General features: G+C 39.0%; 3 protein-coding genes across 4 annotated transcripts; 2 read left to right on the top strand and 1 right to left on the bottom strand.

Moving 5' to 3' along the window:
* Window positions 1-5593: 5593 nt before the first annotated feature.
* Window positions 5594-12124, top strand: LOC117906196 (transcription factor E2FC-like). The gene is made up of 14 exons (XM_034819173.1): window positions 5594-5980; window positions 8153-8339; window positions 8442-8495; window positions 8651-8736; window positions 8824-8912; window positions 8988-9042; window positions 10005-10057; window positions 10215-10265; window positions 10352-10400; window positions 10500-10565; window positions 10648-10724; window positions 11089-11251; window positions 11501-11558; window positions 11790-12124. The coding sequence occupies exons 1-14, from the start codon at window positions 5762-5764 to the stop codon at window positions 11930-11932; spliced, it is 1350 nt and encodes a 449-aa protein (XP_034675064.1). The 5' UTR covers window positions 5594-5761; the 3' UTR covers window positions 11933-12124.
* A 1436-nt stretch (window positions 12125-13560) lies between these two features.
* LOC117907307 (putative HVA22-like protein g) lies at window positions 13561-17969 on the bottom strand. 2 transcript variants are annotated; one of them, XM_034820809.1, is made up of 7 exons: window positions 17708-17969; window positions 15749-15789; window positions 15548-15646; window positions 15399-15455; window positions 15251-15314; window positions 14956-15165; window positions 13561-14109 (listed from the first exon to the last, which is right to left on the bottom strand). In XM_034820809.1, the coding sequence occupies exons 2-7, from the start codon at window positions 15778-15780 to the stop codon at window positions 13705-13707; spliced, it is 867 nt and encodes a 288-aa protein (XP_034676700.1). In that variant the 5' UTR covers window positions 15781-15789; window positions 17708-17969; the 3' UTR covers window positions 13561-13704. The 2 variants fall into 2 exon arrangements, with proteins under 2 accessions (XP_034676700.1, XP_034676701.1); XM_034820810.1 differs by lacking the exon at window positions 15749-15789.
* A 2072-nt stretch (window positions 17970-20041) lies between these two features.
* On the top strand, window positions 20042-22612 carry LOC117906453 (protein disulfide-isomerase LQY1, chloroplastic). Its single transcript, XM_034819476.1, has 5 exons — window positions 20042-20273; window positions 20366-20449; window positions 20532-20583; window positions 21610-21766; window positions 22191-22612. The coding sequence occupies exons 1-5, from the start codon at window positions 20046-20048 to the stop codon at window positions 22210-22212; spliced, it is 543 nt and encodes a 180-aa protein (XP_034675367.1). The 5' UTR covers window positions 20042-20045; the 3' UTR covers window positions 22213-22612.
* The last annotated feature ends 381 nt before the right edge of the window (window positions 22613-22993 follow it).

Raw genomic sequence — 22993 nt, 5'->3', positions numbered from 1 at the left:
GTTGAGTTGAAATTTACCTTAAGGTAGTACCTAGGGTCCCTTAAGGTAGTACCTCAAGGCCACTAAGGTAGTACCTAAGGGCCCTTAAGGTAGTACCTAAGCACAGTCCCAAGAAACCATTGGTGGAGCACTTGAGGAATGAAGAGAACCACATAATTGGATGGTCTAAGGGTCACCAAGTAAGACTCGAGGCTTTGGAGTGGTTGAGTTGAATTTACCTTAAGGTAGTACCTAGGGTCCCTTAAGGTAGTACCTCAAGGCCACTAAGGTAGTACCTAAGGGCCCTTAAGGTAGTACCTAAGCACAGTCCCAAGAAACCATTGGTGGAGACTTGAGGAATGAAGAGAACCACATAATTGGATGGTCTAAGGGTCACCAAGGAAGACTCGAGGCTTTGGAGTGGTTGAGTTGAAATTTACCTTAAGGTAGTACCTAGGGTCCCTTAAGGTAGTACCTCAAGGCCACTAAGGTAGTACCTAAGGGCCCTTAAGGTAGTACCTAAGCTACAGTCCAAAAATCATAGGTGGCGACTTGAGGAATGAAGAGAACCACATAATTGGATGGTCTAAGGGTCACCAAGGAAGACTCGAGGCTTTGGAGTGGTTGAGTTGAAATTTACCTTAAGGTAGTACCTAGGGTCCCTTAAGGTAGTACCTCAAGGCCACTAAGGTAGTACCTAAGGGCCCTTAAGGTAGTACCTAAGCTACAGTGCCAACAAATCATAGGTGGCGACTTGAGAATGAAGAGAACCACATAATTGGATGGTCTAAGGGTCACCAAGGAAGACCCGAGGCTTTGGAGAGGTTGAGTTGAAGTTTACCTTAAGGTAGTACCTAGGGTCCCTTAAGGTAGTACCTCAAGGCCACTAAGGTAGTACCTAAGGGCCCTTAAGGTAGTACCTAAGCAACAGTCCCAAGAAACCATTGGTGGAGCACTTGAGGAATGAAGAGAACCACATAATTGGATGGTCTAAGGGTCACCAAGGAAGACTCGAGGCTTTGGAGTGGTTGAGTTGAAATTTACCTTAAGGTAGTACCTAGGGTCCCTTAAGGTAGTACCTCAAGGCCACTAAGGTAGTACCTAAGGGCCCTTAAGGTAGTACCTAAGCTACAGTGCCAAGAAACCATTGGTGGAGCACTTGAGGAATGAAGAGAACCACATAATTGGATGGTCTAAGGGTCACCAAGGAAGACTCGAGGCTTTGGAGTGGTTGAGTTGAAATTTACCTTAAGGTAGTACCTAGGGTCCCTTAAGGTAGTACCTCAAGGCCACTAAGGTAGTACCTAAGGGCCCTTAAGGTAGTACCTAAGCAACAGTCCCAAGAAACCATTGGTGGAGGACTTGAGGAATGAAGAGAACCACATAATTGGATGGTCTAAGGGTCACCAAGGAAGACTCGAGGCTTTGGAGTGGTTGAGTTGAAATTTACCTTAAGGTAGTACCTAGGGTCCCTTAAGGTAGTACCTCAAGGCCACTAAGGTAGTACCTAAGGGCCCTTAAGGTAGTACCTAAGCTACAGTGCCAACAAATCATAGGTGGCCGACTTGAGGAATGAAGAGAACCACATAATTGGATGGTCTAAGGGTCACCAAGGAAGACTCGAGGCTTTGGAGTGGTTAAGTTGAAATTTACCTTAAGGTAGTACCTAGGGTCCCTTAAGGTAGTACCTCAAGGCCACTAAGGTAGTACCTAAGGGCCCTTAAGGTAGTACCTAAGCTACAGTGCCAACAAATCATAGGTGGCCGACTTGAAGAATGAAGAGAACCACATAATTGGATGGTCTAAGGGTCACCAAGGAATACCCGAGGCTTTGGAGAGGTTGAGTTGAAGTTTACCTTAAGGTAGTACCTAGGGTCCCTTAAGGTAGTACCTCAAGGCCACTAAGGTAGTACCTAAGGGCCCTTAAGGTAGTACCTAAGCAACAATCCCAAGAAACCATTGGTGGAGCACTTGAGGAATGAAGAGAACCACATAATTGGATGGTCTAAGGGTCACCAAGGAAGACTCGAGGCTTTGGAGTGGTTGAGTTGAAATTTACCTTAAGGTAGTACCTAGGGTCCCTTAAGGTAGTACCTCAAGGCCACTAAGGTAGTACCTAAGGGCCCTTAAGGTAGTACCTAAGCTACAGTGCCAACAAATCATAGGTGGCCGACTTGAAGAATGAAGAGAACCACATAATTGGATGGTCTAAGGGTCACCAAGGAAGACTCGAGGCTTTGGAGTGGTTGAGTTGAAATTTACCTTAAGGTAGTACCTATGGTCCCTTAAGGTAGTACCTCAAGGCCACTAAGGTAGTATCTAAGGGCCCTTAAGGTAGTACCTAAGCAACAGTCCCAAGAAACCATTGGTGGAGCACTTGAGGAATGAAGAGAACCACATAATTGGATGGTCTAAGGGTCACCAAGTAAGACTCGAGGCTTTGGAGTGGTTGAGTTGAAATTTACCTTAAGGTAGTACCTAGGGTCCCTTAAGGTAGTACCTCAAGGCCACTAAGGTAGTACCTAAGGGCCCTTAAGGTAGTACCTAAGCAACAGTCCTAAGAAACCATTGGTGGAGGACTTGAGGAATGAAGAGAACCACATAATTGGATGGTCTAAGGGTCACCAAGGAAGACTCGAGGCTTTGGAGTGGTTGAGTTGAATTTACCTTAAGGTAGTACCTAGGGTCCCTTAAGGTAGTACCTCAAGGCCACTAAGGTAGTACCTAAGGGCCCTTAAGGTAGTACCTAAGCAACAGTCCCAAGAAACCATTGGTGGAGCACTTGAGGAATGAAGAGAACCACATATGGATGGTCTAAGGGTCACCAAGTAAGACTCGAGGCTTTGGAGTGGTTGAGTTGAAATTTACCTTAAGGTAGTACCTAGGGTCCCTTAAGGTAGTACCTCAAGGCCACTAAGGTAGTACCTAAGGGCCCTTAAGGTAGTACCTAAGCTACAGTGCCAACAAATCATAGGTGGCCGACTTGAAGAATGAAGAGAACCACATAATTGGATGGTCTAAGGGTCACCAAGGAAGACTCGAGGCTTTGGAGTGGTTGAGTTGAAATTTACCTTAAGGTAGTACCTAGGGTCCCTTAAGGTAGTACCTCAAGGCCACTAAGGTAGTACCTAAGGGCCCTTAAGGTAGTACCTAAGCTACAGTGCCAACAATCATAGGTGGCCGACTTGAGAATGAAGAGAACCACATAATTGGATGGTCTAAGGGTCACCAAGGAAGACCCGAGGCTTTGGAGAGGTTGAGTTGAAGTTTACCTTAAGGTAGTACCTAGGGTCCCTTAAGGTAGTACCTCAAGGCCACTAAGGTAGTACCTAAGGGCCCTTAAGGTAGTACCTAAGCAACAGTCCCAAGAAACCATTGGTGGAGCACTTGAGGAATGAAGAGAACGACATAATTGGATGGTCTAAGGGTCACCAAGGAAGACTCGAGGCTTTGGAGTGGTTGAGTTGAAATTTACCTTAAGGTAGTACCTAGGGTCCCTTGAGGTAGTACCTCAAGGCCACTAAGGTAGTACCTAAGGGCCCTTAAGGTAGTACCTAAGCTACAGTGCCAACAAATCATAGGTGGTCGACTTGAAGAATGAAGAGAACCACATAATTGGATGGTCTAAGGGTCACCAAGGAAGACTCGAGGCTTTGGAGTGGTTGAGTTGAAATTTACCTTAAGGTAGTACCTAGTGTCCCTTAAGGTAGTACCTCAAGGCCACTAAGGTAGTACCTAAGGGCCCTTAAGGTAGTACCTAAGCTACAGTGCCAACAAATCATAGGTGGACGACTTGAGGAATGAAGAGAACCACATAATTGGATGGTCTAAGGGTCACCAAGGAAGACCCGAGGCTTTGGAGAGGTTGAGTTGAAGTTTACCTTAAGGTAGTACCTAGGGTCCCTTAAGGTAGTACCTCAAGGTCACTAAGGTAGTACCTAAGGGCCCTTAAGGTAGTACCTAAGCTACAGTGCCAACAAATCATAGGTGGACGACTTGAGGAATGAAGAGAACCACATAATTGGATGGTCTAAGGGTTACCAAGGAAGACCCGAGGCTTTGGAGAGGTTGAGTTGAAGTTTACCTTAAGGTAGTACCTAGGGTCCCTTAAGGTAGTACCTCAAGGCCACTAAGGTAGTACCTAAGGGCCCTTAAGGTAGTACCTAAGCAACAGTCCCAAGAAACCATTGGTGGAGCACTTGAGGAATGAAGAGAACCACATAATTGGATGGTCTAAGGGTCACCAAGGAAGACTCGAGGCTTTGGAGTGGTTGAGTTGAAGTTTACCTTAAGGTAGTACCTAGGGTCCCTTAAGGTAGTACCTCAAGGCCACTAAGGTAGTACCTAAGGGCCCTTAAGGTAGTACCTAAGCTACAGTCCCAAGAAACCATTGGTGGAGCACTTGAGGAATGAAGAGAACCATATAATTGGATGGTCTAAGGGTCACCAAGGAAGACTCGAGGCTTTGGAGTGGTTGAGTTGAAGTTTACCTTAAGGTAGTACCTAGGGTCCTTTAAGGTAGTACCTCAAGGCCACTAAGGTAGTACCTATGGGCCCTTAAGGTAGTACCTAAGCTACAGTCCCAAGAAACCATTCCATTTGAATTTCAAAACAATGATTAGATTGGTAAAGAGGTAGGTCACAGGTAAACTAGACCCATTTTCTGTAAATTCATTGATAATCCCACAAGTGGATGAAGAAAAATTCCATAATTGGCTCATCATCATCTTAGCTTTAAATTTGAAGTATCTGTTCCTTGGTCTTGTAAGGAAATTCAAGTGAAGTTTGGAGCTTCAAATCATCCCTTTTACTTCTTGTTCATTACCATGATTAAATTACTTATAAGGTCAGGATTTTGATTTCTCTTTTTTACAGTGTCTCTCAGCCCATTGGGGAGTAGTTGCAGGGCACCCTGACAGATATAAGGTCATTTTTTTTAATTCATTCTTAGAATCTCTCTTTGTTAGTTTTTCCAAATTTATAATTGAAGTACAACTCAAGAAGGGGGGAGAAAAGTTAGATTTCACCAACAAAACCAACACACCTTCAAATGCTTTGTGCAGGCATGTTAAGGGCCGAACCCGCCATTGAAGATCGTTGTTCCTAGATCTGACCCATTTCAATCAGGAATCAACCAGGGTTCTTTCCCTCTCACCAAGACACCCAAATCCAAGCATATGAGGCCACCTGCAGCATGTAGTCTTCTCCACCAAGAAATCTTCAGGTTGTTCAAGATGATTTAGGCTCGTATGGGTATGATAACCATGGGTGCTTAAAAGCACAACTTCCCGTGGTGACATGGAGAAGGAGATGACTGCTGACATGGAAGGCTGGAGGGGTAATTTTGGAAATGAAATTATAAAACAGTGGATAGTGCATGAAAGGGATATTTTTTTGGGCAACAGTACACATATTTTGGGTTATGGAAAGTTGGGTTATGAAAAAGCTATTAGGGCCAAATGGGCGGCCCGAAACACAGTTTTCCCATTAAAGAATTTGTTAGGCCTCGCGAACGGCCTCAAAAGCCCAAGCCCGTACAAAGCCCGTAAAAACGGCGTATATTAGAAAGCGTAAACGGCCAGAGGGCGGGCCGTGCGGATTCGAACTCAGCTCAGCATGTGACACTTCCCGCTGTTTCGTGACGTTGTTATTTATTTTTATTTTTCCTTTTGTGAGTTTTTGTTTTTCGCTTCAATCCCGATTTCGGGTTTCGGCTCTCTCCGTCTCTCTCTCTTGCAAGTGTTGCCGCCTCAAAGTAGCTTTCAGACTGAGGCACTCCCTCATGGCTGTGTGGGGCGATGATCCAAGCCTTTCCAATCAACAATCTCGATTTCAATCCGACACTCGGAATCCGTCTCTGAATCCTTTCTTCCCTTCCTCTCAGCGGAAGCCTCATCTTTTCCCTTTCTTTTCTTGTCCAATGAACGACTCCTCTTTCGTCTCTGATACTCGTACGCACTGCCATAGCGACGACCGACAGTCTGCTTTTGTCAAGCTTCCGGTGAGTTCGTTTTTATCTGATCATTTAATCTTTTTTTTTTCCCTTCCTTTTTTTCTTTTCTACATGCAATCTATTGTTTTATGCTATGATTTCATCTTTTATTTCTTTCTCCTGTTTTGATATTCAATCTATTGTTCTGTCTCATGATTTGATTTTTATTCTCGTTGTTTTCTCTGATACAGTCTTGATTGATGATTTTGTCCATTTGAATTCTAGGTTTTCCATTTTTGAAGTTCCATCATGTCTTTGAGGTGTTTTGACTTACTGTGAACTCATTTTGTATGTTTATGAGGGTTTCTTTTGATACAATTGAATATAGGCTGTAGCTATAGTACTGTCTCTGAGGATTGATTGTTACTTTGTTCTTGGTGGCTTTTTATCCTCTCTGACCTTTTAGTTATCAAATTTGAAAGGTTAGAGAGGCTTGGATGGTTCATGACCTTTTTTCTTGGCTTACCTTACCTGTTGAATGTTCAATCTCTGAAGTTGTATTGCATAAGCTGCTAGGCATTTAGGTTTTCTTAAATTTATGTTACCAGTGACATTCAGTAAAGGCTCTTCTTCACGTTGATAGTCATCTTTTCAACAATGTATCGATTAATATGGAGTTTGAAATTCCCTTGTACCTTTGACTGGTGGGGTCTAGGACATGTGTTATTGCTCTGAGGTCTTTTATGGACATAAATGTGCTTGATGTGGATTTAGACATTTTCCAAGCTTCTATTAATCGAGCACGTGTTTGTTACATTCCTGCTTTGGCCAAATTATAAGTAACATAGTAAATGTCTTTTAACAGGTGATTTTTGGATTTGTCAACTCTTAGCAGCATGAAGCAATTGTCCGAAAGACAAGCAATCTGATATTTAAAAAAAAATAAAAAATACATTCATGCCATTGTGTCTATTTGAGGGAGCAATCCAGAGCAGCTGTTTTTGTGATTTAGCATTATTCATCAATAATTGTTGTCCATGCAAGCAGTAGTTTGGTTTAGGCCTTTGCTGCCATGTCATTGTTTATAAGGAGGGGAATGAGCCAGTGATGCATCTGTTTGTAATGAGAAGTTCATCTTTGTGGAAAATGATCTTAGCTGTGGAGCTGAAATGGAATTGGGAACTGAAAATTAGATCTTTCATCAGTGGCATCGTAGACTAGTATGAGCGCACTTTCCATGTTAAGATTTAGAATCAGGAATCTATGCCGAGGTGACTTAAATTATAGATGGCCATCTTTGTGCCCCAAAGTGTGTTGAGAGTTGATTAATCAGATGGTTAATAAGGCCATCAAATGAGAAACAATTTTTGAAATTCAATTGTAGGTGAATCAGGTAGGGACTAGAAAATTGGAAATGCATACTAAAATTTGCATCACTGCAGTATTTCTGGAATGTACCTTTTGAATTACAGTGAAAAATTTGGGATGTTTGCTATAGAGAAGATTTTGAATTTTGGAATGGGATGGGGAGATTCGGATAAAATTAAAGAGTAGAATTGAGATTAGCATTTATTCAGGTTGGGTATTGCACAAATGATTCAGGAATTATTTAAAACATCCAGAATTTTGTGAATAATTCAGTAAGAATTCATTTACATGATATAAATTTGGGATGTGTAGGGTTGATAGAAAATTTGGTTGTAATTTAGGATGTACTCAACTCATTTGGAAAGTCTGATGTTATTTTGTATAATATGTTTGCCCTAATTCACCCATATGCATGTGCCAGTAAATACACATACTGTGCTTATTATGTTAAATCCCACAAACTCATTTGTTTCTATGAACTAATTCCACTTATATTAAGTGGAAGTTGAAGGCGAAACTGGCATTTATGCTCTTATCTAACTTGCACTTATCTTGCATAAATTGAAAAATCCTGTGTGCTGAAGTTTTTTGGTTGGGACACAAATAGAATATAGTGGCACAGGAAGAGGCCTACTTAAATTTGCATTCTTCAGATCTTATATTCTTCTGTTTGGGAAAGAGAATATAGAACTTCTACTTTAGACTACCAGTTAGGCAGTGCATTACATAAGCTTAGATGAATTGCAGAAATATACTTTGTCATATGCACAAATACTTGGTGAATGTAAACAAAGATAGTTTATTCTTCATTTGGTATTTTTATTTTTACACTTTTGTCACATTTTTATCTTAAATGTAAATGGAACTTTGTAGTTGAAGCAAACAAATGAAATAGACCATTGCAAGGGTCAGACTAGTAGACAAGCCACTCTTGATGGACATGGTGAAGAAATGAAATTTCCTTCCCTTGAACCAGAGTCTTGTGTGGGTGGTAAGCAGCAACACAGTAAATCAAAGGTGTCAAAAAATGCCAAATCTGGAGCTCAAAGATCAAATGCTGGTATATTCCTATTCTCCATTCAATTTGTAAATATTGCCCTGCCTGTATGTGGCCATCTCATTATACATATTTGCTTTTGTGTTGATTGATTTTTTATTGCAGACTCCCCGAATATTCTGAATCCAGTTGTTACTTGCCGTTATGACAGTTCACTAGGTGAGTCTAGGTTAGAATGTCCAGAGGCTTAATGCAACTTGACTGACTCTTTCTCTCTCTCTCTCTCTCTCAGAGACACACACATCATCATCATCATCATTGTCGTCATCATTTGCAATCAATTTATGGACTGGGGATTTATATGTTGTTGGCAGGCTTGTTAACAAAGAAATTCATTAGTTTGATCCAGGAGGCTAAGGATGGGACCCTTGATCTAAACCGTACTGCAGATGTCTTGGAGGTATTTAAACAGTGCTTCCTGTATTTTCCTATCTTCCATGTGTGTTTTGTGTTATATTGGATTTTTTTTCTTTCCATTGTTGAGCAGGTCCAAAAGAGGAGAATATATGATATTACAAATGTTCTTGAAGGAATAGGATTGATTGAGAAAACTTCAAAGAACCATATTAGCTGGAAGTAAAATATCTATGCCTTTTCTTTGGTGCCTTTTGCATTTCATTTATTTCTAATGACCAGTGGGCCTTCTGACAGGGGATTTGACATGTCTGGGCCACAGAAGATGGATAATGAAGTCACGAGATTGAAGGTGCATATTAAGTTACATAATAATGAAAAGGCAGCTATCAGCCTTGTATTTGCAATCTGTCCTTTGTCAGTAACTATTTGGTAGCTGTTGTGCCTACCAAAATGCACATAATATTGTTGCCATATTCTTGCATCTTGTGTCATACTGAGCCTGATCAGTAACTATAGGCATGGCTGTACAACATCACAAGGTTAAACTCATTTCCATCTTTATGTTCCCATGCTGCAGGCATGCTGTTGTCTAGCTTCCATGATTATAAAACTAATATCCCATGTTTGAAAGATCACCAGCTGGAATAAAAAAATCAGTCCATCCAGACTATAACAAGTAGAAAGTTGCAGCCAAAAAAGAAAAAAGAAAAAAGAAAAAAAAAAAAACAGAAAAAAGAAGCTAGGAACTAGAAAAGTAACATGCATTTATAAATAATTTTTTTGCATACTGTCCATATGCAGAATGTTACAGTTAATCTTCATAGGGCTAGATATAACAATATCAGGCTAAGACATTAAGTTTCTTCACCAAATCATCCTACATGTCTGTGCAAGTTCTTAATGATATATTAGCATAATTGATTTGTCAGTGGGGAGTTGAATAATAGTCTTTAACTAATGTATTTAACATATGGGTTTCATAGAGCAGATTGCTGGTAAGTTTCATCTTATATGGCGGTTTATCGTAAACCCATTAATATGGTAAATAGACTAAAGATTTGGATGAATAATTATATTAGGTTGCAAAATCAAATTTGGTTGGTTTGAATCAGGTCAAAATAGTAAACTTATGTTTGGTTGGTTAGAGCATGTCATAAATTGACTCTAGGGATGCAATGTTGCTAGTGCTTCTTAGACAGAAACATATAGTAGTGTGTTATACTACAATTCTTCAGCTTCTAGTAGTTTCTTCTTCTTCTTCCTTCTCTTTTTTTTTTTTCTCAGCTTATTTTTCTGTTGGTTTCATGACAGGCTGAAGTTGAAAGGTTATATGCTGAAGAATGTAGACTTGATGATTGCATAAGGTTAGTTAACTAGACTTTGGAAAAGATTTTTCTTCATTTTCTTTCTTTCTTTCTTCTTCTTCTTCTTCCTTTTTTTTTTTTTTTTTTTTTTTTTTTTTTTTAATTTCAGTAGTTGATTTAAAGAGTCAGGCTAACATCATCATATTTCCTTCTTCAGGGAAAAGCAGGAGCTTCTAAGGGCCATAGCTGGAGATGAAAATTGTCAAAAGTATGTACTTTGATCATCTGATGTCCCGATTGTATTTCATAATATGACTTGGTTCTACTTGACAAATTGTCTTCTTGGACCTCTAGGCACCTCTTTTTGACAGAAGAAGATATTACAACACTTCCTTGCTTCCAGGTTGCTGTTCTGTCAATTGTCTTCAGATGTTCCTTGAATCTGGTTTTAGCTGATGTCCCTTAAATTCTCTGAATATGGTTTCTATTATTTTTGTCACAGAATCAAACACTAATTGCAATAAAGGCTCCTCAAGCCAGTTCTGTTGAAGTTCCTGATCCTGATGAGGTGTGTAGCTCAGAATTTATAATTGGGCCACAAACATTTGAGGATGTATTCCTAACTGATGGTTTCTTGTTTATATAAGCAGGATATTGGTTTCTCACAAAGGCAGTTTAGAATCATTATCAGAAGCACCACAGGACCAATTGATTTATACTTGTTGAGGTATTTCTATTCTTTATTTGGCTAAACTCATCTCTCTCTCTCTTTCACACACACACACACATACATGCACAACATGACACCAATGCATGCAACATGCACAACATGTGCACATACTGGAGGTGGGATTTAGTGAGCTTTGGAAGTCACTACATCTTTGTCCAAGAGTGCATTTTATCTTTTCTTTGATCACATGCATGTATACTCTTCCTTCTATCATAGCTTTTGTTCATGATGCTTGTAGCAAATATGAAGGCCAATCTGAGGATATTACAGTCAGGAGGGAAAAGAGTGCATTTTATCTTTTCTTTGATCACATGCATGCGTGCTCTTCCTTCTATCATAGCTATGTTCATGATGCTTGTAGCAAATATGAAGGCCAATCTGAGGATATAACAGTCAGGAGAACTAAATCACTGGATTATTCTGTGGAGGATAGTGGCTGCAACAAACTTGAGGATGCAGGTCCGTTCAGCTCACTGGGCTCAGAGGGATCTGGGATTCAGAAGATTATCCCATCAGACTTTAAAGTGAGTGTCGTTAAAGCTTTCGTTTTTCCTGTCCCCATTGGAACTTGAACCTGGAACCTCCTCATAAACTTACCCCAACCCTTTACCACTTGAGCTAGGCCTCAAGGGTTTTGCTATGAAGCTTTAAAATAGATGTTTATAAGAGCAAACCTCCCAATCCCTCCCTCCATGGCTACCTTTCTCCCCCAGCCCAGGTTTTTTGGTTGTAGTGAATGACTGTTTTGCATCTGGTCTTTGTTTTGTTTGCAGATAGACGATGATTATTGGCTTCGATCAGATCCTGAAGTCAGCATTACAGATCTGTGGGGTAAGCAATGTGCTCAGTAGTTCTTTCTTACTTGACAAGTTTGGTTTACAATAAATAAGGTGTACATGCATTTACATATAAACAACACACAACTCACACACACCCCTGGGCCAAGACAAGGACAGCTCATGATGTGTAAAGTTAGGTCTGTTATGGGCCTTCAAGCCATGCTCTCATCCACGTCACTGATCATGAAACCTTTGCTTCATAACCTTCTCTTTTTTCTGGCAGCAAATGAGGATTGGGCCCAAGAAAATGACATCTTTCAAGAGGATTCCATAACGAGTGATGCATCCTTAGCTCAGACTCAACCATCACTAAGGGGGAGTCTGAGTGAACCGGACAAGAACCAGGCAGTTGGTTGCTCAGGTTGATACCAAGGGCATTTTTCCCCCTTACATTTGGAGTGTAAAGTTTGTAGCTAGAAGGGAGATGGTTGTTCTAATTATGTTCATAACTAATAATTATTAGCTAACACCGGTGAAAAAATTTTATGCTACAAAAATTTATAGATCAGCTTGCATTGGAATAAGAATCCCAATGATAAAAGTTTTTGGGATTAGTGACGATTAATTTTTGTGCTTGTCTTCCATGCCTTGGCCCAGAGGTAGCTGGAGGTGAAGCCACACTGACTTGGAATTCTTCCCAGTTAAATTGTTCTAAATGCTTCTATTGGAATCACTGAGTTGTACGATTAACTCCGGAATCAAGATCAACCAAAGATTTGTTCCCAAAAGAACTAAAGTTCCATGAAGCTCTCTCTGCTAGGATGTGGATACTGACCGATCCCAAGTCCCACAATTGTATTTCTTGAAATCATCCCAGTTCCGATGTTTTTTTAACTGTTTTTGATTGAATTGATCGGCATTGTTTAACAATGAATGGCTATTGATGCAGCAAACAGAGCAATGGGGTAAAGAGCCAATCCCTTCTATCACTGAGATCCAAAGGATTTCTCTACCTTTTTCCGAAGGAAGTTGAAGCCAGAAGGATAGACAAGACTCCAGGTTTGGATAAGTGGAGCCTAAGGAGCAATGGGCCCTTGGGTCCAAATTTTAGCCAACAGTCAAACAAATGGATGGGCTTCCATCTCTTTTTACTTGGATTATTTCATCCTAATTTCTCTGGGCTAAAACGAAGATCGGAAGATGTTAACACTGTTGCGGGAGTCCAGCCAAATTTACCCCTGAACTAGATTTCGACATGTTCCCACAACAAATGACCTTTGATAATGAACCATGCAAAGGACGTTGTAGCTCCAATCACTCTCAACCAAAGAAAGGTGGATACGTGGCAGATGGAACTATCACGTCCGTACCATTATCACAAAATAAAAAAGGTGGTGACCCGACCTTCCAAACTATAATTCTCCCTTGGCAAAATATCCCGTACAAAGATCCTTATCCATAACTAATTAATTGTGTTCCGCACATGTCACATGCTTTAAGATCGAAATTCCCTCCTAAATCACCGAATTAATCAGCATCAACTCCAGTCCTTTTTTCTTTTTCTACTTTGATTGCCTTTTAAAAAGATTCTCTTGGCGTGTTATAAAAAGCACGCTGTCCCTTTGTTTGTTTGTATTTTTCTTTCATTAAAGAAAATCTCCATAGCATCTTCGAATCCAAGACAGAAGAGTTTATACTACTTTCGGGTCCTGGCGATATAGTATTTTCCATTTTCTGAATGGAAAACATCTCATTTCCTTAATAACTCTCATCATCGTCCCTCAGAATAACATTCCCACCAACTCCCCCTACCATAAATAATCGATCTTTGTCTTTCCCCATTAGGCTGATGGGGAAATATGCTGATACACGCCTTGTTTCCTTGAGCAAAACAGTCGGTGAGATATTAAACCTTTAACAACCTACTTTCCCCTATAAAGCAACCACCGCACCTGAAAGGCATCTTCATCCATATTATTAATTAAAGGTTTGAAACCTTTGGACCTACCAAATCAAAGCACTTTTGTCAACCTCATGCTAAAAAAAAAAAGCGGAGAGATAAAGTAACCAATATAGAATAGAAGTAGAAAGCTGACAAATGTACATCAACATCAATAATCCAATACCCATCTTTGTTCATCTACTGTCTAATTACTCACATTTTGCAGAGTTAAACGGAAACACCATGACCTCGTTGTTCAGCGGTTCACTGTGGACCGGGTTTTCCTGAATTTACTTCGGGTAACCCGAATTGTTTCTTCCATGACAGTCTCCGGTGGTTGAGGATTAGCATTTTCATTTGGCAAAGACGAGACTGGTTCGATCTGCATGTCCTCTGCTCCATTTGATGTTGATTGGCTGGTGGTTTCTGTGGCGGGTTGAGTTACAGTTGTTTTTTGTGCATTCAAGGTTGGTGCTGGTGGAGCTGCCTCTTTAGGTTCCTGTGATGGAGGCGGCTCTTCTTGGGTTGCCTCCTCTTGGTTCTGACTTGAAGTTGTGCTAGAAGTTGGAGATGGTGGTTCTTCTGTTTGAGGTGGTTGTGTTGCAGTAGCAGACCGGCGATTTGCTGCAGCAGGTTTTTGGCGAGCCCTAGCACCTTGTTGCTGCAGTTGTAATTACAAAGTAAATGGTAGCTCAGAAATGATGTCAGTTAAGATAAATGACGGCAGCATTTCAAAGTTCAATTCCAGTATCTCAACTTCCATAGAAAATGCTTTTATGATCATTCAACAAACAACATTAAAGTGCTAGTATCAAAACTAAGAAGGAAAGCCCATTTCTCATGCTAGGTCCTAATAAACCTTCCTCCAGAACAGTTAATCCTTTTGAATCAGTCCAATTAGAAAGTTCATAAAATCCAGTTAATGCAGCTCCTTTCTAATCAATTTGGAAGGAACCTTCCCCAAGTCTCAAAACTACAGTAGGTATCAGAATGCCAAAACCAAACAAAAATATAATTAAAAAAGCTCATTGTGTATTATTCAATTTGTGTGTTTTCATCCAAAACACACAAATTTGTGCATTATAAACAAAAAAGAACAAGAAAACATCCTCAAAATAATTATTTCATCCAAGGATAACAATCCCTAATCAATGGAGAAAAGAACCAAAAAAAAAAAGATGAAAATACTATTTCCCTGCATCAACAGTGTCCACCAGTGTGCATTTCATTTATCTCTTCTAATTATCATAAAATGAAGTGAAGCATCTTCTAGCATAATTCAGGCCGATACCAACTGTTAAAAAGGATTTAGGTCCTTATGTGCACAAATTGATGGTGTACAACCAAATCAAGGCCTGATAATAAGGATGCTATATAGCAGAGCAGAGGTCTATTTTGCCTTGATTGGAAAGGTCAATAGCATAATTATCCTGTGCAAAATACGAGTTAGGTGATAGAGACAAGAAGATAACACAGTCAAACACTAGTTACCCTTGTCAAAGAATACCTGAGCAGGACGTGGTCTTGGTGTTGACTGTGAAGCAACATACTGCAAAATGTCAAAAATTCTTGTCTGGCCATAGCTTGCAGCTTTTTGCCAATACAGAACTGCAACATCTCCAGCCCTAGTCCTTAGTTCCAACAAGTTGCGATCAATTTCTGTCTCGTGCTTTGCAACATATGGCTTAAAGAAGGAATCATAAACATATGTTGTTCCCTGAAATAATTGAAGCAGAGAAGCAATTACAGTAAGATGCAAATAATTAACAACTACAATCTTAATTCCCCAATCAGGCCCATACCTTTGTTTTAGGATACCATAGATATATAAAGAATGCCAACTTTGCTTCACTGTACATTGGTACCCTTGAAAGAAAGCAAAATAAAAAACACAATCAAAATATACATTCATACATAAAACATCCCAATGGTAAAGTTTAAATTCCATACCATGAAATGAAAGTATCACCAATTCTCTCACAGACTGTTATTGCAGCAACTAAAATCCTGTACAAGTCCATTTGAAAACACACTTTTTATGAACAAGGTTGCTTATGGAATTCCTAGTGAACCAAATATGGCAATACATAAACATATACCAATACTGGCACCAAAAACGAAGTTGCTCAATCTCTGGTTTATTCTTTTCCACGGTTTTAAAGCATTCATATGCAGGATATGCATAGCCAAAGACCATCCTGCAGTTATGAGATTAAAAAATTTCAAAATTTCATAACAACAAAGTTATCAACTCTATATTGTTATACAGAAAATGAATGGGGTTTCATTGAGTAACATACACAAGTCCTCTAGTAAGAAATGATCCAATCATTTTGTATGCCTGACATATACAACGAAAAGTAAATGCTTAAGTCAAACATAGCATTCTAAAAAAGTTTTAACAGGAACTACAAGATAAAATGTTAAATTCTGAAGAACTTAAAGGCAAATGTTAAGAAAACTGGTCTTGAAAAATTGTACAATTTTAAAATATAAATGTAGTGGTAAATAGAACATAAGAACAACTGGCAGTCACATTTTAGACTCAAGAAATGTTGAATAACATGTCCTAGGAGCTGCTGACATGGAGCTGAGTAGATTGAAGTGGAAGTAGTTAAATAAGTTAGTCATGTGGAAGATTTACCTATTCCTTAGGAAGAATTTTTTGGTTTGTTTCTATTCTTTAGGAAGTATTTATAGGTAGCAGGTTTGTTGCTATTTTTATGTTTTTCTGTTTTAAGCTAGCTGTATAAATAAGTGCTTTGAAGCTTAATAAAATAGATCACTTCAGATTCCTCAATGTTCTGTTGCTTCTCGAGAGTTTCTACACTTTGTTTCTATCAAAACCAACAAGAAAATAAACAAATTGGCTTAATCAGAGCAAAATATCTTGAAAGACCACAAAATTCCACTATGACATAAAATTCTAACTAATCTCAACTACCAGAAGAGAGTCAAAGCTTAAAAAGATTAAAAAATTCCTGCAATCATTATAGGGTTGGTGAAGAACACTCAACCAAATGTGTTGAACTCAAAACATAGAATAACAACAGGGAGCTTTATTTTTTAATTAAGCATATGAAGAAAATATGTGATCAGTTTAAACAGGTGGCAGAAATAATATGGAAGATGGAAGCAGAAGAAGCAACCCTAGAGAACATAGGAAGCATGATAAGTAGATTAGCCTCCACATATAAGAAAACCCGAGTGGAGAAATTTGTCAAAAGTCATAACCAATGAGAAGCATCATATATGGAGACTCAAAATGAGTTTACTTAAGCATTCCAATAGTTTCAGGAACAGGAAATGTTAGCAGTGGAATTCACTCTATGGAAGGGAGTTTTCCACCAATTATCATCAAAACAATTTTATTATCAGATATATATTAAATAGGTATACAGCTAAATGGGTTTGAAATTGTAGATTTCACTCTCCATGAGGGAATTCTCTACAATTTTTCATATTAAGCAAATGTAGGCAGATGTCCAGGACGTTATCAAAAGTCATATCAAGAGAATCAAAGAGGAAAATACAATTATGCACCATTTGGCTGCTGAGAAAATGTTTCAAACTGAAAGAAATTAAAATCTTAATCCTTTAATTTTCATAATGCAGATCTGAGAAGGCCAAACCCATTGAACTGAACCTCACAGCAACTACACAGCAAAGTTAACTTAAGCTTTTCTTCATTTGGGAAAAAAAAAACGGCGGAGAAATATAATGTGAAAATTGTAGTGTTTTCTTCCCTATTCATCCATTTTCTTAGAAACCAAACGGAAAATTATAATGAATTAAGACAGAAAATTAAAAGAAAAGATAAAAATAAACGGAAAAGCCAGCTAGAAAATTATGTTAAGCTTAATTAACGGACATTCTATGCCATAAGCCTAGAATGTTGCATTACCACCGATTCAAAACACAGAGACCTAGAGATGGAAACTAGTGCAAATCAATGCAAACAAAACCTAGAAGAGAAAACAAAAGGAATCTACACTTGTGCAACGGTCCCTTTGGTTGCTAGGAAATTGCAAGAAAAATAAATGAAAATTCGGAATCTGATAACAATTTAAGACTGGAATAACTAATTAACATTCCAGATTTCGTTTTCATTCCTCCGATTTCTTGGCAACCAACTACGAAGAATCTCATAAACCATCCTATGCAAGAGAAAATCTGAAGTCCAAACAAACGAATACAAATACTAATCAAATCAATCACACCAAAATCTAGAAAACCAAGAATGATAAATCGGTCCATACCTTCTGACGAAATGAAGAAAATGAAAACAGTAAAAATCCAAACACTCGGACTAATCGGAGTAATTGGAAACACAAGAATGGTGACTAAACTACAATTGGATCTCCGGCGTACGGACGAATCGGCGGCGCCGAAACGCTACGGTGGCGAACCGTTACTATGTCGGCGGCGTAAGAAGAGAGGGATGACTGAGATGATGATACAGGCTACAGCAACGCCCTGTGTTGTTTTGAATTCCTTGCTTCGGATTTGTTTCGTGAGATTTAAAAGTAGTTTTTAAACTTGATTTTGAGTTCCGTAATAGAGGGTGATGTGGGCGGGTGACTGTTGGAGCACGAGGGTAGTGTGAGTACCCGTGCTAAATCACCGTACAACGTGAAACGGACGGCTGGCACCTCTCAATCTTTTCTAATCTCAACGAGTGTAAAGGATTTGCCACCGCAGCCAATCCCTGCTCTAGTAAATATTTTAAAATTTTCTTTATTTTAACTTATGTGAGACGATTTGAAACGAAATGGATTCGTCACCCACGGGGACATAGCTATGTAACCCACCAACCACTGAACTTTACCGTTACGAGAGATAATGGAAACTTTGGACTGGCGCAACGTTCGGTGATGGTTTCGGCAAATCACACGCAGTCGGTCACGTAGTTGGGTCACAGCAATGTGAGTCCAGTACAGCTAGTGATAAAGAGCCAAGGAGAAGCGGTAGCCGATTATTAAAGAGTCAGTCTAATCGCAATGGATAACGGGGAAAATGTATTATATTTGTATCCTTAAAAAAAGGTGATAATTGCAAAGTTAGATTTATAGAAATTGTGATAGACTCCCCCAAGGTTTTGAAAATAAAATTTCACTCTCTTTAAACTCTGGCCTTGGCCCTCGGCATCCTGATTCACTTTTACTCCTTTTATTTCGTCTTTTAGGTTAGAGTCTCGCTTTTCACTAGCACCCTTCTCTCTGCTTTTCCGTCCTTCTGAAGTTTCATCCCCTCTTCCTCTGAAAGGAAAAGGTCTCACAAACATGAAAGATCATACCACTGGTCCATGCACAAGCTCCTGCTTAATGCTCATCACTCATTCCTGATTCAATTTTGTAATCGCACCAGCTTTAATGGACGTTAGGTAGAATGACTGATGGATTGCAATTTTCAATTTATTTACGTTATAGAATTTCAATACCAACTTATTATGAAATGATCATTGCTTTGCCCTTTTTAGGACAACATAGACAGGGGAACTTGCTTTGCGTCTTTATGGGCCAACCCCACTCCATGGTAGGGACCCTTTGAGAACAGCTGGATGCGGACGATTAACGTATCTCACCCAAGATTATTTTTTTTTCCAAAGCGGAACAATTTCGTGGGAAGCATCTGATTTGGCAAATGAGGAGGTTAAAATGAGTGTGGATTACGGCCATGTCTAAAATTCAATGGGGTTTGGCATATAGAATGATTGCATAAAATATTATAGACTATTATTAGAGAAGTGTCATGAGTGGAGATTGGACTGTTTTTCTCTTCGGCAAGAGGTGCGTCCTACTGCGTGTGCTTCTGTGTAATTGATTGCAAGATTGTGCGGATAATTAAAAGAGGAGGAAAAAGAGAAAGGAAGGAAAAGGGGGATGGTGATGAGTGATGAGAAGGGGAGAAAAGGGTGGAGCATGTGGGGGGAGGGTTCCCCAAAGCCTTGGATTCTACGTTAGTGAAAGTGGACTAATGGGACAAGCCTCCAAAGGCATGACACCCTCTAAACTCAAAGGCATGGTTACACCCTCACGTGCTTCTAATTATAGCCGTTTGTTGGGCTGTCCCTCTCACACCCTCACTCCCTAATCCACTCTCCCCTACCTCTCTTACGGTCTCACCTACTACTCTCCGTCAAAGTCTCAACCAAGATGGCGATGATTGACTGTTGGTGTGTTCTCCAGAGTTTAGGAGCATACATTAAAGGGTATTTAGAGTTTTAGTTGCAAGACAAAACAGATAGTGCATGTGTCTGTCCATCGTTTATGGTTTGGATTCCTAGCATCTCAATTTTTCATACGAGGAGCGTCGAACACCATGAGAAATTTAATTTGTAGACCCCAGATAGATAAGTCACGAGCCATGACCCGCATGGCTAGCAATGAGCCCAAATAAAGGTGAGTGGGAAGAGGAGAAGGGCTAAGAAGGCTGAGTCGACATCCGTTGAGGCCCAAAGACTTTGGGTCTTTCCATACCTTCAAACTCGAAAAGGCCCTGTCCAAGAACTGAGATGGAAATCCCAAGTTCCCAGCTGTCTGGTCCGTGTTCATGCCAACCCCACACGCATATCCAAAACCATCCACTCAAACTCAAATGTCTCTCTCTTCCAATTCAGGCCTCCATTGGATTGGGGCTGAAAGCAAAACCAGCACGGCTGAGATGTCAATCGCACCTTCCCTTCCTCGCCTTCACTCTTCTTTCATATGCTGCCCTCTCAAGCTCTCTTCCCCTTCTCCCTCCTTGTCCCACAAATTCGCCAGAAATCAAAGGTCGCCAGCTTCCTATCCAAGAATTAGGGCTGTTGACCTCGATCAAAACACGGTTTTCTCTCTATCCCCTACTTCTTTTCCAGTTTTCTTTCATTTTAAAGCGATTCTTTACGAGATAGTGAAAATGTGGAAATAGAATTTCAGATAGTGGCTATATCGGTGGGAGTTGTGAGCGTTGCCGTTGGGATTGGAATCCCAATTTTCTATGAGACACAAATTGATAATGCTGTAAGTCTCCCTTTTTCTTTTTCTAATTCTGACATTTGTAACTTGTTTCCAACTATAAAATTGAGAAATTTTTGTGTTGCAGGCGAAGCGAGAGAACACTCAACCCTGCTTCCCTTGCGATGGATCGGGCGCACGTGAGTTCCTCTCCCATCTCATTTTATTATTAGAGCGCTCCACTCTTTGCTCCTTGCAATTCACTTGATTTCTATGTTAATTGCCTACATTATATATGTTTGGCATCTTCTATCTAATCAATGTATTTACAAGATTCTTCAATGAGCTTAAGTGATTGGAGCCCATTGAAGTTTGGGTCTCTTAATTTTGCCCAATACGAATCATAATTAATTAATTAACTCAATAGGTCCCATAATTAATCAATTAACTCAATCTAAAAATCTTGTTCACTTACTCATGTGCAATCCTACTTAATTACCAAAACATCCTTATGCTTAAATAAATCTAGAATTAATCCAACCTTCATAAATCATACCAATACGATACATGAATTTGAGCAGAGACTACTGGGACCCATAGAATAGTACTAACTTCCTCAGAATCTAATCATGAAGTTGACAGCATCCCATTACAAAAAATCACCTGAATTCGAATATCCTATGTAAATAACGAGACACTAAGTGTTTGGTTTCATGATTTGCTATTCATTACATCTAGTATTCTCATACCGTAGTTTAATAAGATGAAAACTATAAGTCTTTCAAGACTATCTTTACCATCCTTGTGTTAAAGATTATCCTATTATATGTTCAATCGACATGTCTTAACTCTTAAAGAATCTATATCAATTCACATATCTATATCAATTCACATGTGGACGACAAATTTAAAAAAAAAAACATTTAAATTCCGACACTGAGTTTAATTTACTAGTTGCCCGATGACTAATAATGTAAATGCACAATATAGTTGCAACATAGTTATGAAGGATGGTTGTCATTGAATTGATATTTTTTAGGATGGTTGCTAACAAAAAAATGATACATTAGAAGTTTTGGTATGTACATCATCAACTTGTTGACAATAGGTAAAGCAAATGTAGGATCAGCCTGATATGATAACCATTTAGAAGTTTTAGTAGCTTGAATCTTCACTCTTATGGTATTGTAGAGTTAAATGTGGAAATCAAATTCTTGTTCTTCCAGAGAGATGCAGGTTTTGCATGGGAACTGGCAATGTGACGGTAGTGCTTGGTGGAAATGAGAAAGAAGTCTCCCGATGCATTAACTGTGATGGTGCTGGTTCCTTGACATGCACTACATGTCAAGGCTCTGGTATTCAACCTCGGTACCTTGATCGCAGGTATGATGATTCTTTGTAGTCATGGAGATTTTGTGGGGTTCTACCTATAATTTAAAACTCATAGCTCACTTAAAGCTTGAAAAGGTTACTCATAAAAATTAAGATAAAAGAGGAAAAAATTCTGACATATCGAGCTGAACCAACTTAGAGTTCGTTTCACAATGTTTTTAAAAAGCACTAATAATATAAAAAGTGTTTTGAAAAAGCAAAAAAATCAAGCGATTAGCAAACTTTAGAGAGCACTTTTAAAAAATTAAAAAATCACTTACAATGCTTCCTAGAAAAATATTGATATAGATGATTCTTTCGAAAAATACTACTAGAAAAAACACTTCCCCTAAAATCACTTCAAAAAGAACACTGTGAAACACACTTAGTCCCAAACTGTGAAGCCTAAGGAAAATGTCTATTTTGTTTGGAGCAGAGAATTTAAAGATGATGATTGAAGTCTCCCAGGAAGCATTGGCTTATGGATTCTGGATTCAAGTGGATGGGCAATTAACTCCTTCTTAAGTCAACTTAAGGAGGAATGAACCAACGCCAAATTTTCTTTTTTGGTAGACTTCTTTAATTTTGTCATATCTTCTCATGCCTTTTGATGTATAAACAACAACCTTTTGTCTCTCTTTCTTTGGTTGATGTGGAAAATGATGAATGGAGATTCCATTAACCAAATGGGTTGTGCTTTCCATTCAGTGGAGGGAGCCATGTACCACGTGCCATATACAGGGCCAACATTGCAAAAGTGTGGCAAGTGGAATTTTGCTACTCCTGGAGAGAGGAACATCAGTGTATTTTGGTATAACCGTAGAATACAAACTGGTCATGAAGAATCCATCAAACCTATTCTTGATCTCAGACAAATTGATTCGATTCATAGCTGACTCAAATCCAACTTGATCCTACCTCTAACATCAGTTATCGCACCTAACTTCAATTTAAGAATCATATTCAGGTTGGTTTACTAGACTTGGATTAATCAGATCATATTTGGATTAGATTTTATGATTCAAAATTTATTTATGATGTTTTTAAAAAAAAATAAAGAAAAATAATTATTAATTATATAAGATAATATATATATTAAATTGAATTTAAGATAATGTTAGGTTATCCAAACCATGATTCGGATTGAAAAACTTAATCTAAGAACAATTCAAGTATTAAAACTTAATCTAAGAAATTGGATTTAAAAATTTCTGACATTATTTGATAGTTGGAAATAAT

The sequence above is a fragment of the Vitis riparia genome, chromosome 18, assembly GCF_004353265.1.
Source record: "Vitis riparia cultivar Riparia Gloire de Montpellier isolate 1030 chromosome 18, EGFV_Vit.rip_1.0, whole genome shotgun sequence".
NCBI lineage: Eukaryota > Viridiplantae > Streptophyta > Magnoliopsida > Vitales > Vitaceae > Vitis > Vitis riparia.
The sequence above is the reverse complement of the archived record's forward strand: the minus strand, read 5'-3'. Positions and strand labels throughout refer to the sequence as shown.

Coding starts and splice junctions, on each gene's coding strand:
- LOC117906453 (XM_034819476.1), top strand. CDS start 20,046: ATGTCTCTCTCTTCCAATTCAGGCCTCCATTGGATTGGGGCTGAAAGC. Junction 20,274..20,365: donor TTGACCTCGATCAAAACACG/GTTTTCTCTCTA, acceptor ATAGAATTTCAG/ATAGTGGCTATATCGGTGGG. Junction 20,450..20,531: donor AGACACAAATTGATAATGCT/GTAAGTCTCCCT, acceptor TTTGTGTTGCAG/GCGAAGCGAGAGAACACTCA.
- LOC117906196 (XM_034819173.1), top strand. CDS start 5,762: ATGGCTGTGTGGGGCGATGATCCAAGCCTTTCCAATCAACAATCTCGA. Junction 8,913..8,987: donor AAGAACCATATTAGCTGGAA/GTAAAATATCTA, acceptor GCCTTCTGACAG/GGGATTTGACATGTCTGGGC. Junction 9,043..10,004: donor ATGAAGTCACGAGATTGAAG/GTGCATATTAAG, acceptor GTTTCATGACAG/GCTGAAGTTGAAAGGTTATA.
- LOC117907307 (XM_034820809.1), bottom strand. CDS start 15,780: ATGATTGGATCATTTCTTACTAGAGGACTTGT. Junction 15,456..15,547: donor CGTTTTTGGTGCCAGTATTG/GTATATGTTTAT, acceptor GGACTTGTACAG/GATTTTAGTTGCTGCAATAA. Junction 14,110..14,955: donor CAAGACCACGTCCTGCTCAG/GTATTCTTTGAC, acceptor TTACAACTGCAG/CAACAAGGTGCTAGGGCTCG.